We start from the raw sequence: 19988 nt of genomic DNA, 5'->3' as shown, positions 1-19988 counted from the left end.
AATCAATTCTTTATCAACCATTCAAACTTGGCTTTGAGCTGTAAAGAACTACCAAGAAAAATGAACCAAATTGAATTCAACAGCTCAGCTCCTTGGGTGATGGAGCAAGGAAATGTAAAACGCAGACAGTGTTTGTTGAGAGAAACGGCAACATCTGTGTGCGATAATGAGTGCAGGGAATGTGTGTGTATGTGGGGGTGCCCACAGTGCCTTAGCTGGAAAACATGGAAGAAGGAGGAAGACAGGCAAAAAATAAAAAATAAATTAGAAGATGGTGGGACATAGGGTGAACCTGGCAGAACCAAAAAGCCAGACCACTATACCCAGTGTAGCCTTCTGCATTATGGGTCAGAGCCCTCCAAGCACACTAGGTAATATGGGCCCGAAAATTCAAAGGAAAGGGAAAATAAGAAAGATTATCACCTGAAATTCTGTTTTTTTATAGTTTTTACTTCAAAAAAATGCCAATAACTGAAGGGTCAAAGGGTCCTGACTGAGTGCCTTAGCTGGCTGTCTCTGTGACTGTGACTCATGAGAGATCAGTCTTCCACAAATCTATGTTTAACCTGGCCTCTGACTTTCCAGGGCTTGAGGATAACTGTATGTAATGTTTTTACCCTTAAGCCACATATATATCTATATATATATTTAGCCTTGCCTTCAGCTGAATCCAGATTTATTTATTCTACTCTGTTCTGTCACATACTGTATTGCATTAAAGTCATATGGATATAAATCATACTGTTTATATCCATATACTGCAAATATGTGATACAGGTTTCTGTCGACTACCGGTCTGCGTTGTGCCTGGGTGCTGGAGTCTTGGATTTCTTGCAGAGCTAAGGATGCATGTCTCCCTCTTATCTGATGCAGACTATTGTAAGCCCCCTTTGGCTCATTCTTGACTCTTGCTTCTCTAGGTAAAACACTGGGTCACGGTGCTTTTGGGAAGGTGGTGGAAGCGTCTGCTTTTGGCATTGATAAATCTTCAACCTGCAAAACAGTTGCCGTAAAAATGCTTAAAGGTACATATCCCTCTGAGATTCTCAGAAGACTCCACAGGGAACACGTGGGCAACAAGCTTCCAGTTCTCTGCTCCAAACGAGTCCCAAGTTCATTGTGTTCAGAAGGGAGTGGGTTTGCCATATGGGAGCAATTAGTCGTTATACAGTGGATGTTAACACGTAGGAAATGACAAGTGGGCTCCATGCTGTGCTGCTGATTAAGTCTTGTATTCCTAGAGGAGGAAAACAGCAGCTTCCAGGTCTGTGGGGTTAGGAGGGAAACAGATTATGGAATGTAATTACACTAGATAGTCTGAAATTGGATCTAAGCCTTCGATCACAGCCCTTCCAGATGTAGAACAGTTCAAGGGGCTGAAAAAAAGCAGTGCCAGGGGAATGAATTAGAGACAACTTGCTTCTAATTATTGAAATTAAGGAAAGCTTTCACCATTCGGCAGTGGGGAATGGATGAACTTGGAGACTGCTCTTTCATATTACATTTACATACAAAGCCTCTGCAGACAGCGCATGAATAAATGCATCAGCCAGTGCATTGGTTCGTGGGTTGGAGGATTTTAGCTGTTCACGTAGGATTTTTCAAAGGTACAGCTGATGCCTGTTGGATGGCTTTTCATAGCCCACATTGCTCTGCATCACTGCTGCATGACAGTATTAACCCTTCAGTACCATTAATCAAGAACTTCTATCACAGCATTTGCCTTCCTGGTGCTCTGCTACTTCCCATCTCTCTGAAGTGCCAAATCCATCAGTTTTTCACCTCTCTGGACCTCCTTTGAACCTTGTCTGCCTTCTCTGCATTAGCCAGTAGATCTTTAGATCATCTTCTCTCCTGCTATTGTTTTCTCTGATCCATGCCCATCTCCAGATCCATCCCTGAAATAGCCTAGAAGCCCCTGATCCAGCCAGACATCCTTCTCCATCCCAAACTTACTGGCCTGGGTAGCTCTGGGCTTTCATTCACTTCCACGCTGTGCTTCCCAGCCGATCCTCATGTCAACTCTACCCTGCCCACACATAGTCAGCAAACTCTTTGACAGTTTCTCCATCTAGTTTTACCCTTTTCTCTCCCAGTGTGACCAGCAGCCTCCTGCTCTAACCTGGCCCTCCCAAACTAATATGCCCATAATTCATCATGTTCCTGAATAAGCCAGATTCTCCAGTGGGAGTCAAACCATTCAGAAAAAAGAAAAAAAAAAAAAGGCTCTGGAGATGTTTGCATTACTGTAATTCTAGCATATCTGTCATTTCCACAAAGCTGACTGGTATCTGTTCTGGCTTGAAGGCTACATCTTAACGTGCTAGATTATGTGAAGCATTTCAGAGGCTGTTCTTTTTAGATTTTACCAGGCATGTGTTCCAGCTCATGCCAGTGTAAATCAGGAGTGTCAGGAGTGATGCCACCCACATACATACCCATCTATAAACACTGTTGACTGAAGAAATCTTGGGCTTGGAATAACTCCTTCTTTATGACACATAGCTTGGTGAAAAAGTTGTTTATGGAGAACTCTACAAACAGATAAAGAGGTTACATTTGTCACACTGAGTGATCTGTTATGTAACTATTTCTTCATTTTTAAATCTTAAATGATTTTGCTAAGGGAAAAACAGAGGCAACAGGACACAGCCATTTTGTTAAAATACATTTTGACCATGAAAATTTTGGAAAGAAGATAGAGGAAATAGGCCAGTATATGAACAGAATTCTGGCCTGAGAGTGCCTTTCTTAGCTTTGCCAGCAAAAGAGAATAAAAGGACAGTGTAACTGGCCAACCAGTGCTTTGTCACGTGTCGAGTTCATGGTTAACACATAAATATGGTCCCCTCTGCTTTGCTCAGATGTGAATTTCCTGGGTCGATGAGATCTCACAGGACTGAGATTCAGCAATGCTGTACATTCTCTAGTACATTTTGGGACCCATCTTACAGATGTGCTGGATTCCTCCATCACCTGCACTGGAGTGTTGCTCAGTACTGTAGAGAAATATATTCTGAGGTATCATGGAGAAGTACTGCTAAACTGCACATCACTGCTACAAACAGAGAACATTCTGCTGTGTGGTGTTGTTGCTTGGAATGATCGTTTGTCCCTTTACTAAGCCTGCAAAATTCAGTCCTTGCAAAGGCTCTCTGGTGTCTAATTTAGGGGGATTCTAATACAGGACAGTAACCCTCTGTAACCCATTCTAGAGAAAGGAAGAGTCACCCCAAAGATAAAGTGGTGTGCCACTTCATAAAGGTCAACAACAAACAATGAAGCAGCTGAATTATTATCTATGTAAGAGTCTGAGAGGCAGAGATACTGCGAGTAACCTGGGTGGCTTTTGTTTCCAAGTATAAACAGGATTTTGCCGTGTCCTGTTAAAGATATCCTGTTGAGTAAAGATGATTTTTTCCTGTTTATCTTAAGCAGAATGTGCAACTACTAATGAATGCAAGGCTTTAATGTCTGAACTGAAGATCCTCATACACATAGGACACCATCTGAATGTAGTCAACCTGCTGGGAGCCTGTACCAAAGCTGGAGGTGAGAAATGCTCAGTAAATAGGGAGCAAAGAAGCAGCACTTTCCAGATACAATGGCGTTTCAGTGTGTCTGTGGTGGAGTGTCCAAGCCTCATGCACATGTGGAACATGGCCACAACACATCAATGGCTTTTGAACATCTAGCCACTGGTGTCACTTCTCTATATTCTTTTTCTCTGTCCTTAGTAAGCTTGTCTGCAAAAGAGAATATAGACTGCAGAGAGGCAGGGTCCTTAGTTGCAGTTAGGCACCCTGTCCTCCACATAGGCACCTCTGATCATTTCAAAGTTGCTTCTCCTCTTCTTCTCCCTATTCTTCCCTGCTTTATCAAGAGGTTGCACCAGGCCAAAAGGTACCTGAGGCTTCCTCTTCCCAAGCATTTCACTCTTGCCAGGCAAAGGCAGGCATTTTGCGTAGTATACAGGAAACCTTAGGCAGTCCAAAGCTGAACGGAGCAACAGCACAGATTTCCAGGGGGCTGAGCCGACATGACTTGCTGTACACCAGGCAAAGAATTTGCCAGGAAACGCAAACGTGAACCAAGGGTTCCAGAAATCTTAGACCTTTGTCACTAAAAACATCCCTTCCTTTCCCATACTGCCATACAAAGCATCCTTACCTCTTACTAGACTGTACTTTAACTTAAGGGTACCAACCCTCAAAGATGCCTCTTGACTGCTTACAATTGACCTTCAGAACAATCCCGAATGGACAGATTGAAGAGAGCTGAGGACAAAGAAACCAGAGTAAAATAAGCAAAGGGGAAGGAGCGAGAGAGATGGTGCACACATCTGTTATCATCTACGACACTGAAGCTATCATTTTCCCAAAGAACATGGAGTTGTCCACTAAAGCAGGGAAAAGAAAATTTCGGTAAGGTAGATGTGCTAGGATGCCAGAAAAGAAATGCTCCCTCCAGCAAGATACTCCCAGTTCCACAGGAACAGTCAGCAAACAGCAGCCACAGACACTTCTGTAATCTGGGAGCCAGGAACAGGGAACTTGCAGGAATTCTTGCAGCACTGCAAGCCCCAAAAGCTTGTATGGGAGGATGGCCACCTTTAGCTGAACGATTTAAAGGTCGGGTGCATAAGCAAGTAGCCTTGGCTAGTAGCTGGGACTGTGAGCAGAGAAATAACAGTATGATTGCTGGTGACTCTGCTGTCCTGCCAACGAGGTGGCTTAACACAAACACGTGCCTAAAACATGGCAGCATTATGAGGAGGTCAAGAGATTTTAACAAAAACAGTAATTCGCCCATAGAGCTGTAGCTGCCTAGCAAATCCATTTCAGTAACTGATCCAATACTGTGAATGTCCATCCTCTGAGGAGCTTTTTCTCCTGAGAGTCCCTGCGCTTCCTGTTCTCCACTCTGCTCCATCCTGATGGATGAAGTATCCTCCTTCTTCCTGGCTAGCTGCTAACTCTGGGTGCAGTGGCTGAACAGAGCAGTGCAGCAGGGCCTTGCAGGGCACTGTGGAGCCTCCAGGCAGGTGCTGGGTTGTTTGTCTTTGAGCAATGCAACTGCAGACTAAAGAAAAATAGCCTTGAGCTCTCAAGACAGACACTGGGATAAGAGTTACTATTAAAATACCATCGCAGAATATGGTGTCTTCTCCTTCTTGTTAGGTTTTATACAACCATATAGCAGTATTCCTGATGAAGACTGCCATTAAGTATGCCCATATATTATTTTACCAATATAACAAGTAACAAATTTTAACACCTTCGCTGAGTGTCTGATGTTAAGCAGTTAGAACTAATGCATAGTACATGCTTTACAATGAAGAAATAAAATACAGAGAGGCCATGCCTAGGAAGCATGTCAAAAACATGAATAGATCACTAACTGGAGCTTTAAAGCTGTGCTGGAATCTGCATTTCCTTGGGGCATCCGTGAAGGACATTTGACTTGAGGTTCTTCAGAAGTAATGTCCCCCGGGGATCTCCTTTGCACTGCCAGATCCCAGCACTCAGAACCCAAGCGAGCAGAGTTGTGTGGTCAGCAGCAGAACCACTGCTCTGAGGTGGGTCCAGATGTGTTTGTGTGCTCACTGTGCACTCAGGTGCCCAACACCTGCCAGCTGCGGTCACCAGGAACTGGAAGTCCTGAGCTGGAAGTTCAGGAAGCCCAGAGGTGAGTGCTCAGCGTAGCAGTGTTATCAGAGGTGCACGAGGTACAAGCCTGGCAGAAATATGCAGTGTTATTACTGGCAAGCTATTGATTATTACTGTTAGACTACCCCACCTCCCTTTTCCTCGGATGATCTGCTTCCAAACAGCATTTGCCACCCAGCCTGAGTCAGGATGCAGCAAGCAGGATCCCCAAGGTTCGCTCTTCCTCCCACAACCCCTCTGCTCTCCTTTCCAGCCCTGCTTTCCACCTTTTCAGTCACTATAGCACATGTCCGACTGGACCAAGGAGGCGGGCTGCAGTACAAGTCTGTGTGTGCATTTCTGGCATTGCCAGAGCAAAGTGCTGCTTAGAGCTGTCTCTTTCCTGGATGGCCAAGTGCAGCTCTTAGCATTTTTCCTTTGAAGTTCAAACACATAAGCCTGAAATACATTTCTGGACATGAAAGTAGTTGGTTACGATTCATAATAATGGATGTTTACATACATTCCAGTCCCATGATTTTACCTCATCTTACAGGTGATGATTACAAAGCTCAGTGATTGTGCCAAAGGTAGACAATGCCATCTTTCCCTTTCCTAGTGGCTCACACTGAAACATAAAAGGATTTTTCAAGCAGATCTTAAGAACATACATAATTGTATAAAAGCAGCAATTGCACTGAACTCCACAGTAGTTTGCACGGAAATAAGAAAGGAAGAAATTGATAAGGACTTTCCAGGCTTTCAAAAACTTCACACTAAATATTTCTGCAAACTTTTGATTTAGATCTGTCTAGGATCCTGCTCGCTTACATTGCCTCTCTTGGCATCAGCTCCACCCAAAGCATGCAATTGTAAGGGCAGCAGAGAAAAATGAGGACTACTCCATGCTATGGATCTATGTACAGGATAAAACAATGTTAATAACATAGTGGAGTGCATATTCTTATTTATCATTCCAAATTTTCTTTTGTCTATAAAAAAGAAATAAATACCAACTGTTAATCATCTAATGGAGAAAAGTAAGAATCACTACTGCATTTCCTTCTTTCCCTATCTACTACTGGTTGTGTGCTCCTGGAGTGCCAGTCCTCTGCTTCCTCATTTCCTCACCCGTATAACAGGAATGACAGTATTTCCCTATTTTGGAGAGGATTTGTGAGGATAAGTTAACATTAAGTGCTTTGCAGTGCTTCAAAACTCATTTGACTCCCACTGTCTTTTCAGGTCCTTTAATGGTCATAGTAGAATATTGCAAATATGGAAACCTGTCCAATTACCTACGAGGAAAACGAGGAGATTTCATTGCGTACAAGGTAAAACATGACAGGCTTCTCATAGTCATAAGGCAACTAGCAACCATGGGCCATAAGTTGGATTGTTTTCTGCAGTGGCACTGAGACAGTCTGGTATTTATAGATTCATCCCATCATAGAATCACTTGGTTTGGAAAAGTCCTCTAAGATCATCCAGTCCAGCCTTTAATCTAGTACTGACAAGTCCGCCCTTAAACCATGCTACTTCCCACACCGTTTCAATTCCTATGAGCAAGAAAAAGGACCCTTTTTCCCTGTAGGACCTCACTCCCATCCTCTTCTTCTCTAACACCTGCTAAAGAATTAGTTGCACATACCCCAGCACTGCAGAGCCCTGGAGACAGAAACGGAACCTCCCGCGATGCCAGCACTACCCAGCACAAGGCGGTCACAAAGAAATAGTGAAAAACTGCTACTAACTCAAAATGCAAGTCTGATCTGGAGATTTGTGCTTGGTACCACCAAAACCAGCTCCCCTCCTCCATCATCTGCCCGTTCCCATCTTCCGTCCTCACCTTCCCCTGTCCCAACCCCAGAGTCTGTGCAGTATGCAGCAGACTGGATCACAAACATGGCCCGCATTACAACATACCAAACAGTTTTGGTTTCCAAACAATTGTATCCATCCCCACAAACATTTGTGCTAGCACAGAGTCGGCTAAGATACAGAGGAAGACGGAGGAGGCCAGAAATGAGCGGTGGGGAGGGGAAGGGAGGGGACTACCTCCTCACTGGGAAAATAGAGCACCGAAAGGGCTCTCGGATCCAAGCCCTGCCAGAAACCGGAGCCTTGCCAAGGTGTTTTTTTTTCAGATGACTCGATTATTGTTGTTATTATTATCATTATTATAGCTATTGTGTACAGGCACAGAAATACATAAGGTAATTTGTGTAAGAGAAGGAGGTTTTCCTGGTACAGTCACTCAAAATTCTTTTCTCACCATTGTTTTCGTGAATTGCAGGCACTGGTTACGTTTTGCTCCCCAGGGGACTGTGAGACGGCTGCATTTCAGTGTACATCATACTATATACCTTGAACTGTGATTTTTAGTGTGGTTTCCCAAGAAAGCAAGAGGTACAGAATTACAGTATCTCTGCTCATCTGTCAGTCTCACCGAGACAGCTTCCAGCTAACTTGTATGATGGAAAATTGGAAGAAGTAAATGGAAGGATCTGTATTAATAAATAGGAAAGCAGGCTTCATTAGTTCTGCTTTTCAGGGAACATCATGTTCCAGTGTGTGTTGAGCACATCTCCAGAGGACCCTTTCTCCATATGCCATTCCATTACGTATCTTTCAATGCCCAGGCGTTACATGATCCAAAGCTAACAATCAGTTTATGCCATTTCTAGTCCCAGGAAAATTCTGACCAAGCAGAGAAAAGTCTGGATGAGTCCAACAGCGATTTGACCGAACTGATCAAGAGACGCCTTGAGAGCGTAGCCAGCACTGGAAGCTCTGCCAGCTCAGGATTTATTGAAGATAAGAGTTACAGTGATTCTGAAGAGGATGAAGAAGGTAAAAGAAACCTACCTAATTCAAGATCTTTTATTAAGATTTCTTTTACTTCTTTTGCTGCTTCTTGCACAGCGTCACGCACGCTGTCACACACTTTACACTGCTTGACTTCTTCCAGAAATTGCAGATTCTTTCTTCTGCATGTGCCCCTCCAACTTTCCCACAAAAAGAGATTTGCAGTAACATATGTGTATAAAAGATGCTCCTATTGTGTAGGAGGAGTAACAGCAATATTTTACTTCATTTCCATGAAGATTTGTTGGGGCCAATCTGTCCCCAGTCTCTCTGCTCACTATAAATAGTTCCCTTCACTTTTATCCCCAGATGTTGTTTTCCCCATAGCTAAATTATGTAATTATGTGAATAATGTAGGGTGAAACTTTTTGAATCATCTGATCCTCTACCCCCAGGTCAGTGGTTCCCAAACCAGTAGAGCTGTAGCTCTGTAGAGAACTCAGGAAGCTAACACTATTCAGAAGCAGGACTGGGGTCATCAGCATGGAACTGGCACCAGTGTTGAAAAAGTTCAGGAGCTGCTGCCCTAGAGTTGTGCTGTGTCTGTGATCTCTCCTAGATGCTGAGGATCTGTACAAGCGGCCTCTGACGCTGGAGGATCTGATATGCTATAGCTTCCAAGTGGCGAAAGGGATGGAATTTCTCGCCTCCAGAAAAGTGAGCTCATTAAAACATCAGGGCTGAACCTCTTTCCTACAATCATGGGCATCTGATATGAAGAAATCCAAATATGCTTTTGAGCCTGTGCAATCTGCTATTTGCTTTTGTAATAAAGTGTCTGAGACCACATTAGCTCTAGTGGTTAAGCAGTCAGCAGCACTGAAGGAGTTGTGAAGGAATATCTATCACCTTCTTGGCCAGAGACAGGAGTGAATGCAGATTGTAAGACCATTTGCAGAACTGCCTCTTAAATAAATGCAGAAAGGTTTCTTGTAGAGAAAGATCCTGCTGGTGTGGTCAACAAAAGCGCTATTGAAAAATGAAGAGGGAGCACACCACTATTTGTTCAGCATGTCACTTATGTTGGAGACTATCAGCAAAGTCAGCACCTCTTTTGCATAGAAAAGAAATAAAAAAGTATGTTTGTAGCCTGTAGAAAGACTGCTTTTTTGTGTAAATCTAATGTAATATATATACCAAAGTACACACCAAACGGTAATTGCCTGTGTGAAACTACTGCAGTCTTACACACTTTTGCACACTGATGTGCAAATATGGCTGCAGCTGCTTTCTGATCTCTCCCAGATTTGGCACAGAATAATTAACTGGAAAATGGCACTCCCTTAGTCTCACTGTAACCTTGGAAGTTACTTCAGACAGAAAAATCTGAAAACTAACTGTGATGCTTGGTTTGTTATTTTCTCTTTTTCTCTTTAACCTGTTTGGCAACAAAAACTCATTTATCTTTCCACTTCCCAAGGAGGTCTCAGGCTTTCAGCTCTAGCGGTGGCCCGTTGTCCAGGCGGACGCTCTGATCTTGCCTGTCTTCATTCCTTCACAGTGCATTCATCGGGATTTGGCAGCAAGGAACATCCTTCTTTCAGAGAACAACGTGGTTAAGATCTGTGACTTTGGACTAGCCAGGGATATTTACAAAGACCCTGACTATGTACGGAAAGGAGATGTAAGTGGAAGAAACTTGAAATGCTAATCTCAAATTTGTATTCCCCCAGGACTCGAGCAGATTACTAACAACAGTTCTGGCAATGTGTTATGTCTTTTGCATTCTCAGGCAAGACTTCCACTCAAATGGATGGCTCCAGAAGCTATTTTTGATAAAATATACACAACACAGAGTGATGTATGGTCTTTTGGAGTGCTGCTATGGGAAATATTTTCCCTAGGTAAGAATGGCTTAAAACCCTTTTTTCCCCTAATTTATGGCTCTGTTGCTATGAAAAGCTTTTAACAAAAGATGGTAGGGTGATGCCATGTTTCTATTTCAGTTAGTACAATTGCACAGCGCATATCAGGTGTAAAATAAAGTCACCGGGCTGAAGTCAATGAGAACTGTATCTGGCAAAGTACATGAAAACAGTGAATACCAGGGAGCAGAAGCAGGAATAAACCAAATCCAAAACACTGGACCTGACATTTGCAGTAATTGAAACCAACAGAGCACTGTGATAATGCAAGCCTCAGTTGCTCAGGAGTGAAATATTTCTTTGAGAGCAATGAAAAAGTTCCCCCATCAAACTGTATTTTCCCCTAAGCTGGATGCTTCAGGAAACCACGCAGCCCAGAGGCTGCAGAGGATTACACCGCTGTTGACACAGTGGTCTGATGCTGCTGGTGGCAGACCAGGAAACCCAAGGGAGTTTGCCCACATGACATTTTATCTCAGCTTGGTTATCTTCCCCACAAAATCCAAGTCAGATGTTAAGTACGAAAAATGTATTGGCAAGAGCTGCCATCAGGTTGATATGAAAGCCAGCCAGTGCTAGACTCTGCATAAGTCATTTTGGCAGCAAACAGGTAGAATGCATACTTCTCTGGCCATACCATTTGCAAGCCACAACGTTTTTGAGAAAAATAGTAACAGCATTCTTTACACACCAGAGATTTCATCTTCTGGTGCTGTTAGAAATCTCAGCCTCACTAAGATCTGGTTACTGTACAGCAGATAAAGCCCTGAAATTTAGACAAGCAGTCTTACAGACAGTGGGATTTTACTGCTCTCAAATTCTCCTTGCAGAGTGGCAAGTCCTGTTTTCCTGAGGGAATTTAGGAATGCCAGCTCTGGCTTCCTAATCAGCATTCGCAGGCAAAAGAAAACAAGAAGCACTGTCAACTTAAGCTGCTGAATTTTAAAGCTAACTGTAATCTGCTATCTTTGGTCCACCGATCAGTTGCAGTTAATGATTAGGCTCAAGATGCCAAGTCGAGATCTGGCTGCAAAGTCTGGAGCTATTTCTAACCTAAGCTTTATTCAGGGCTGTTAGCAAGGAACACAACCTGGTTCCAGTCCAAGCCTTTGATTTGGACTTTTCTCTAGTTTATATCAGCATGAAAAACAGAAAGTTCACACCCAGGTGGTTAAAACAAGTGGCAGGTGCTGCTTTCCCCAGAGTCCAGTCCTATTTATTTACAGCTTTGTTACTTTGGTGTAACACTTCATGGCTCTGTAACAGCATCACCTGCTGCATGTGTTTTGAAGCACCACAGAAAGATGAAGCTCCAGAAGCAGGAGCAATGCCCCAGCTCTGATAGATGATTACAGAAGATGCATTATTAGCATTAGCATGCAGAGACACGCTCAGAGGGGACAGTCTCTCCATTGCGCATCTCCAAGGAAGCAAATGAGCTGAATAGCGATGAATGGCAAGAGCCACTTCATAAGGCAAACTAGTTATGCCATTCCCAAAGGTCCTGGCAGTGTTTAACAGATGTGAACTTTGGGTCATTTGGCCTTTAATACCTAAGACTAATAAAAATTAAAATATATTCACTGAAATTAATCTCTATTTTTAACTGTTCGGAAGAAAATCATTTATCTGCTTGCTTTTCATCTTAGACGGCCCCTTTTCTTAATGAAGGTGCTTACTTGGAACAATGGGCTGTCCTCTTCTGAGTTCAGGGGAATCTACTCAATTACTCCGAGGGCTGCCATCCGTAGGGCAGCCTCTGCCCTCACTATGACGTAGATCACAAACTACTTTCTTCACTCCATGGCACAGATTCAAAACCAAGTCGTTTTCTCTAAGAGGGTTTTTCATACAGATCATCCAGGCATGCCTGTGGCTTGGCACTACTCACATCTGCCGCTCACATGATAAATATTTAATTAAGAATTCGTGTCACTGATTGAACTCTCTTATATAAAAGTTTTACAGATCATTGAGAGCCAAGGGATGGAAAGTTCTTTGTCGTTGCTACAGGGTGTGTTTTGGCTCCCACTTACAACCACTGCTTTTTACTGGGTTCCACAGACTTAGCACCCTCCAAGCAAGGAGCAGACAGAGATTAGCAAAATGCACAGTTGGTTTGAGTGGGGGTCCTGTCGGGGTCAGAAGTTGAATGAAGCACGATACGCTTCCTCTAGAAAGGCTGGCAGACTGGACCCATTTCAGTGGTACACAGGAAATCAGGGCTTGAGAGGCTGCCAATGTTGATCTGGGACTGGGTTTGCACTGGGGTTTGCTTGATTTAAATGGGGTCAGCACACCTCATGTCAGGCAGTGCCAGCAGTTTCTAATACATCGGGAAGGCACTCACATGGCACTTTACAGAATGTTGTCATCCCTTGGAATTTAAATGTGCAGTGTTCAAAAGGCAATCAGATGTAATTACATAAACAAGCGGTGCCTGGTAGTATAATATCAGCATCTTATTATCCTACTAAAATAAAACCAAGATCAAAAGAGTGCTACTATATCCAATGCATGCCACATCTTTGAGCATTTTGAAACAGATTTTCCCCTAAGGAAAACATCATGTTTAGGCCTTATACCATATGTTTCAGCCTACATTTCTTCCAAGCTGTCTCAGCATCCCAAACCCGGGTTACTACGTAGTTCAGACAAAGTGCAGTGGTGAATGGAGGTGGAAAGGGAGATTTCCTCCCTTCTGAGATCTGAGCTGCCTCCAGCTAGGAGGAGACCAGCAGTAGTCAAAGTGTAAACTACCAAAAGATTTTGCAATCAAAAGTAATTCGTCATTGCCTTCCCTGTACTTGCTCACCCCAACACATTGCAGTTGAGAAGATCAATGACATTATCAAGAAAAGGTAACTCAGATTGCCAGATCAAGTGGAATTCTTGATCTTGAATGGGAATTCCCCATTTCCACTGTGTTGCCCTCAAGGTCTCAGTCCCAATCAATCTATTTGCAAGACTAATTCTTGTCAGCAATTATTATGATCATAATGACAGGCCAAAGACAAAACTAAGAAGGAAAATCGAGATGCAAAGCAGAAATGATGCTCCTGACTATTTCTAATCTACATAACTTCAGGAAACACTCTTGATACTGTGATCTGATGCTTACACATAAAGGCATTTCAGATGTGCCATGGCTAAGTGTCCCTGAGCTTTGAATGTCATTGGAACCTATTTGTTGTGTTGAGATGCTCTCTTAGGAAGTTGCCAGGATTTTTGTCCCCCAGTGCATAGTTTTGCAGACTGAGTGGTCAGATTCACAAAGTAGAATAATTCTGGGAACATCCACATTTTGGCACCCTCTTCACTGCCTTCTTCCAAAAGACTTCTGCTGGGCTTGTTGTGCCCCCAGGTGCACAGCACACAATGGTGTTTCCAGACTGGGGAAAAATATACAGGAAATAAATACGCAGGAATGTTGTAGACAGTAAATCATATATAGATTCCTTGAGGGCTGGATACAGATCCAGATTCCATTCAATCCCCTATGTTAAGACTTGATTAAATTTTCTTCCAAATTCACTATCCAGCCTCTAGGATGCCAAAATGTGAAAGACAAGGGTTGTACTACATGTGAAACCTTTGCTGAGGAGGAAGGGAGGAAATTTTACAGATCTTTCAGGTAGATCTACAATAGGTTCAGTAACCTTTCAAACTTCAGTGCAGACATCTCTCAGATTGTACCTGTGAGGTCCGGATTAGTCAGGTGCCAGAGCACTTTCACAAATTATATGTTAGTTCCCCTTATTCATGGTGCACTGTAAAATGCAGATGTCATACAACAAAGATCACAACCTCTGAAAGGCGCCCATTCTCTCATTAGTTGCAGAGAAAGCAGATTCATTTATTATTTCTCTGAAGATAACTATTTACACAGGAATGTGAGACAAATCTCACTCGTTTTTGATGGCTGGTAGGCCAGCTTTTGTGCAAGTTAACCTAACACTACCAGTCCCTTTCCAGAAGCCTACCTCTCAATTACAGTTGCCACGAGCTATTCTTCCCGGTTTCACACTAACATTTGAGTGGCCCTGAAAATAAGCAGCACTGAATTCACACTCAGAAAAGAAAACAAGGCTAAAAATGTGGAAGGTTGTTTCTGAAGGAAGTTTTACCTGCAGGACTGCATGAAACATATACAGTACTAGACTGATGAACCAGGACAGAAGGACTGCAATTCCATGCCTGGGGATGAGCTGCAAGGTTCTCCTGGCCTTGGGCAGAAGCCAGATGCCTAAAGCTTTCTTTGCACTTACTGGGAGAGGCCAGAGATGCTGAGGCAACAAATGGTTAGCAGGATTTTACTTGATGTGTATTCAATTAGTGCAGGATATCGGCAGACTGACAGTTTGGGAAACAGAACGTAACTAATTGAATGAGCTGGAACTTACCTATCTCTGACCAAAAGGTCACCTGAAGCCTCAGACTAATAGCATTTATTTCTCTTCTGCCATGTTTTACTTTGGAGTGGTCCTGCCTATATTACAAATTCAGAAGAGGCAGCATGACTGAAATCCCAACCCCTTCTGTGTTCTAGCTTCTTTTGCTGTCAGAGTCTAGGTAAACTCGAATTTTCAGCAGATATCACTGATGTGTGTTTACATCACTGGAGCCACCTCCTTGTTTCTCCCATCAGGTGCCTCACCATACCCCGGAGTGCAGATAGATGAGGACTTTTGCCGACGGCTCAAAGAAGGAACCCGGATGCGATCTCCAGAATATTCTACTCCGGAAGTGTAAGACCTCCTGGCTTTGTGTTGAGCGCTACTACATGTCATTCAAGCCTCACAAAGCAGATTGAATTGAAGTGTGGAGGAGGAAGGAGACCTCATCGCATGACAGCTACATATTTTGTATTTTGTTTTCAGAAACATTGTAGTTGTGCATGCCTTGGGTATCCTGATACCACAGATGAATTCTAACGAAATACCAAATCAGCTTGACCTTTGCCAACAACAAGATTAACAGATCTTCCCAAGTCAGATGTAGTTCCTGAATCTCAATTCAGGAGACTACTGTGTCTGCCTTGATTTCCAAATCTGCGACAGAAACTAGGCATTTGTAACTACGACTTATTTCGGCAAAGCCAGTGGGACCTACATCGGTCAAGTTTAAAGTTAAGTGAAAACAAAAAGCCTACAGGCTTATTTGAAACATGGAAGTATGGATGGAAAAAGCATTCCACGTGAAACTACAGTAGAATTTCAGAACATGGAGATCTGAACGTGTCTTAATCCAAAACTACCTAAATGATGACCAAAACAAGCAGTAGCAGAAAGAAACAGCTTGGGAGCAAGCTCTTATCCTTTTCTTAACACCTGCGGTTTTTCTCTAGCTACCAGACGATGCTGGATTGTTGGCATGGAGTGCCCACAGAGAGGCCTACTTTCACAGAGCTCGTGGAGCGTTTAGGAGATCTTCTTCAGGCCAATGTACAGCAGGTACAGCAATACAACTATTTCTTCAATGAATGTGTACCTGTATAGAAGTGGATGTGTGTGGCCATGCATATATATGGACACAAGCACAGACTATGTTGAGCAGTGATACCAGATCGGACTTCCTGGCAGAGGTTGCAAGGAAAATGGCTGCTGGAATGAGTAAATAAAATGTTAACTATTCAAAGGGGATTACAGTTCAAAACCAGACGTTTATCCATACCTAATAAGAGAAACTTATGGTATGTTAATTAAAAAATAGGCTCAGTTGCCCCTTAGAGTAACAATGGTGCTTTATCTCACAATTTTAATTAGATTCCAATATAGTAAGCTGCCAGTTGGTATGAACTTTCTCTCTCATTTTCTGAGCTTATGTTCATCAGTGCTCTTAGGAGCTTTAAAAGGATGCAGTTTAAAGCTCAGAAAGTCAATTACATAATTATTGATTTCGTAATAGTTAAATCGGTTTCCTTCTTCACTAAAAGCAACCAGACCAGTTATGTAACTGTCAATTCAATTTAAGAAGAAATCAAACACTCCCCTCCAGCTCCTTCCTGTTTGTAAACAAATTCAGTGAAGCTAAGTTGAAGAGGGCCCAGTTTGCAATATGAAGAGCTTGTGAGTTTTATCCTGGAACCAAAGCAAATTAACGAGACATAAAAATCATGGCAAGGGAATAGGGCACTAAATTGGTTCTCAGAATTAAAAGAAATAAGAAAGCAAAGGGAAACTTGCACAAATAGTTTTAAGACTTAGTCATTTCTGAAGATTTCTACAGTGGTGTAAATGACAATGCAGAGTTTATTAAGATGTGACCTGAATTCCATTAAACTTGCAGCAGCAATTCCTTGTAAGGACAAGAAATAAAATCCTTTAAGGCTACCATTTTAAGGAATGGCTCTTACTATGCTGCAACTCCTTAAGTTGCAGATAAGCAAAAAGTCTATAAGTAAGACAATATTCTTTTACCAATTCCAAATTCTGTTCAAATCGTATCAGCCATGGGGACTTTGTGACTTCCAGCCACTCCCTCCCTTCTCCCAGACATGTGGCTTAAACTTGGTTTGAGGTGTCCCCGAGACTGGCCCCTTGGAACAAAACACTGCAGAGCCATATGGGAGGGACATTTACAAGTTTTAACTGGAACGCTACAGACAATATTCAGCCATCTTATGTCATAGATTACCTGAAGCGAACAATTTCCCTCATACAAAGCCTTCTGTGCAGTAAGTGTTGGACAAAGCTACACATTTTAACTTACATGTGTTGTGAAGAACATCAATGAACACCTTACAGAAACATCATAAAGTTAAAATAAAATATAGTCCTGTCTCAGTGTAAAGCTCTGTTTCATATGATAACCTTTAACATCTGAGATGCAGTACAAGATGGATTTTACCAGCTTTGTGTTCTTTTGTGTTATTTATTATATAGGATGGTAAAGACTATATCCCACTGAACATCACGTTGTGCCCTGATGGAGAGTCTAACTCCAAAACTTGCCCTGTGGAAGAAAATTTGAACAACTGTGTCAATCGCTGGAGCGCAGTGGAAACTGGGTAAGAAAAATACATGGGTGAGTATGGGTGAGGGGGAGAGAGAGAGAGAGAGAGAGAAATAAAGATCTGATATAGCTGGGCACTGTTTGTTGTCCTCTCTCCATATGGCTGTTTTAAAGGAGTTGGACAGGCGCAATTGCCAGGGCATCGCTTGTTAGTTAGAAAAGAAGAAAAAGGAAGACTGGTATGGGAAATTGAGCTGTGTCAGGGATATTAATTGAGTTACCAACCAGTGCAGCATCTGCTTGGGTTTTATGCTGACCCCTCAACTTTCTTGCTTTCAGTAACAACAGCAAGAAGCGACCACTGAGTGTGAAGACATTTGATGAGGTGCCAGTGGAAAAGGAGAAAGTGATACATGAGGTAAGCGAGGTGATTGCATCCTTCTCCAGCAGGTTCACAGATCACTTGTCACAAGCACCAGAAACAGTTAGTAGAGCTTTTGAAATGTGTTTGGTACGAAAAAGCTTTAAATCAATCAGAAAATTTGGTCCTAGCATCTCACACATAGGTCTGTGTGACAACAGAGGAACCTGCGCTTAGTTGGACAAACAATTTAAAGAGAAGCTCATGCATGATTATCCTGGCTTTGATCAGGCTAAGGAGCTTTACCTTACAGCTAAACAGGAACTTATTTCAGCACGTTTTTGTTTTGTTTCCCGTAAGAAAATGGCAGCTCACTGAGAGGGCCCCTTTCGAAGGAAATGTGTCCAGAAGAGATTCTGGCTGCCTGAGACAGCCAATAACTTGCTGGTGAGGGTGCTTAGTTCAGGAAAGACAAGACCAAGATTCAAGATCCTGCTTTACTTGATTCAGAGGGCTTTAACTCTGGATTTTCCACACCCTAGGTGGACATATTTATTGCTAGCTTAATGGCTCTCTGCAGGTGGGAGGGTATTGGTTTCATTTGCACTCCAGTGGAAAACAAAAGCCTGTTTCATTGTGGAATGATGGTTCAGCTTGTTGCCTTCCCCTGAAACTACAGGTTTCAAAGGTGGAGGTTATTTTCTGTTTTTACTTCCTTATTTAAATGAAACAAAACTCATAAATGTCCTCTACAGTTCAGGTACTTGTGGGCTGCAGTGCCACATGCACTCAGTGATTCTATGTCACTACGGACAGCCCCTTGTAATGCATGTTTGAAGCAGACACAAATTGGAAGAAATTGGATAGAAATGGAAGAAGGCATGCATCAGCTGGCTAGGAGCAGAAACAGGAAAGGAGGACGTGTGCAGTTTTATAGGAACAAGTCAGTCTATCTGCTCAGCTGCTCAGGGAACAGTCCCGCACCCTCCAACTACCGCTCCCCCTTGAGCAGCCAGCCCTTCCTCAAATCAGCTCTCTTGGGAAGGGTCAAGTCTCCAGCTACAACCTGTCCTGGACATATATCAGGTCCTTGACAAACAGAACATCTATCTCGTCTGTTCCCTTGTTAGCACAGCCTCGATGCCCGCTATTCCCTAGTATTTTGCCAAATGTAATTTCTGTGCCTTTATCAGTGCATCTTAGGGATTAGAAGGGTTAGCATTTTCCCTGGCTCTTGCATCTTTCCTTTTGCAGGATAAAAGTCTGTCTCTCTGAATCACGCAAAGACATTTAGTAGATAGATCTGGTATCAGTAAGAGATTACTGCTGCCAGCATGAGCATTACTTTCCTAAATGCTCCTTCTTGGCATTTTAAAGTCCTTACAAGGAGGGAGAAAAGCTTCAAAAAAAGGGTAATACATTAACAGATCAGCAGTGAAAGTGAGATTTCAATTGGAATCTTTTACAGTGAAATTGCAATGTGATCTACTTTTGGACTAATTAAGTGTACTTAGATTACTGTAATTATCTTAAATACCAAGACATGAATACTGGTTTGGTCATTATTTCAAATAGTTGCCCAGGAACTCTAAAAGTGCTCTACCACGCCTTCCTGCAATTGTGCTACTTCTCTGTAGTCTCTGCTAAGATTTTCTAACAATTTTTCTGTAAGCAGAATGAAAAGCAGTAATCAGATGAATTATTTCTAGACCACATATTTTACGGAGAAATAACAAAGATAAAAGGCAGAGAGAAATTCTGACAAAAGTTTTTGACAGATTCTAATTAATTTAAGATTTTACTTTATATATTGGAAAGCAGTTTCTGAACTGATTTTATTAACAACTGATATATTACCAAAACATTTATTAAAAAGCTTTTGCTTTTATTTTTTCTGTTTTAGTCAGATCGAATGGTAAAATACAGATACCTACAGTTTCACTTCCCATGTTGAAGTCTTTTGCTTTCTTGATTTTGATAGACAACACGTGGCTTGTGCAACTTTTCAGCATCAGGAAATATTTCAAATGCAAAGAAATCCCTTGGGATATTTAATATTTTGAAACTTACTTAAAACAAGGACTGTGAACTGGTGTAGCACTTAGCACAATAACAGCTTGATCTTAATCACAACCTTGAGACTCAATTTTAGGTGCAGCTGCATCACAACCTCAACTTTAAATCTAATCAAGATAGTTTTGTGGGATAGGTCATGAAAATTTCATATCTCAAGCACAATTAGCCTTTTAGGCTATATATTCTTGCAAGACATCTGGATTTGCCAAACTGATA

The 19988-nt window shown here is 42.3% G+C and overlaps 1 protein-coding gene across 2 annotated transcripts in view; it reads left to right on the top strand.

Annotated features, from left to right (window-relative positions):
* Positions 1 to 19988, top strand: part of LOC106038554 (vascular endothelial growth factor receptor kdr-like) — a 137260-nt gene that overhangs the window by 101745 nt on the left and 15527 nt on the right. Inside the window, exons 18-28 of one of the 2 annotated variants that reach the window (XM_048070545.2) lie at positions 921 to 1025; positions 3439 to 3552; positions 6894 to 6982; positions 8336 to 8501; positions 9076 to 9173; positions 10018 to 10140; positions 10249 to 10360; positions 15030 to 15129; positions 15729 to 15834; positions 17266 to 17390; positions 17675 to 17753. In XM_048070545.2, the coding sequence (XP_047926502.2) occupies positions 921 to 1025; positions 3439 to 3552; positions 6894 to 6982; positions 8336 to 8501; positions 9076 to 9173; positions 10018 to 10140; positions 10249 to 10360; positions 15030 to 15129; positions 15729 to 15834; positions 17266 to 17390; positions 17675 to 17753 (1217 nt within the window). Of the gene's footprint in view, positions 1 to 920; positions 1026 to 3435; positions 3553 to 6893; positions 6983 to 8335; positions 8502 to 9075; positions 9174 to 10017; positions 10141 to 10248; positions 10361 to 15029; positions 15130 to 15728; positions 15835 to 17265; positions 17391 to 17674; positions 17754 to 19988 lie in introns of both variants that reach the window. The other variant, XM_048070544.2, reaches the window with a different exon arrangement.

Source organism: Anser cygnoides, chromosome 13, assembly GCF_040182565.1.
Source record: "Anser cygnoides isolate HZ-2024a breed goose chromosome 13, Taihu_goose_T2T_genome, whole genome shotgun sequence".
NCBI classification, from domain to species: Eukaryota; Metazoa; Chordata; class Aves; order Anseriformes; family Anatidae; genus Anser; species Anser cygnoides.
Note: the sequence above shows the minus strand (reverse complement) of the source record. Positions and strands in the feature narration are given on the sequence as shown.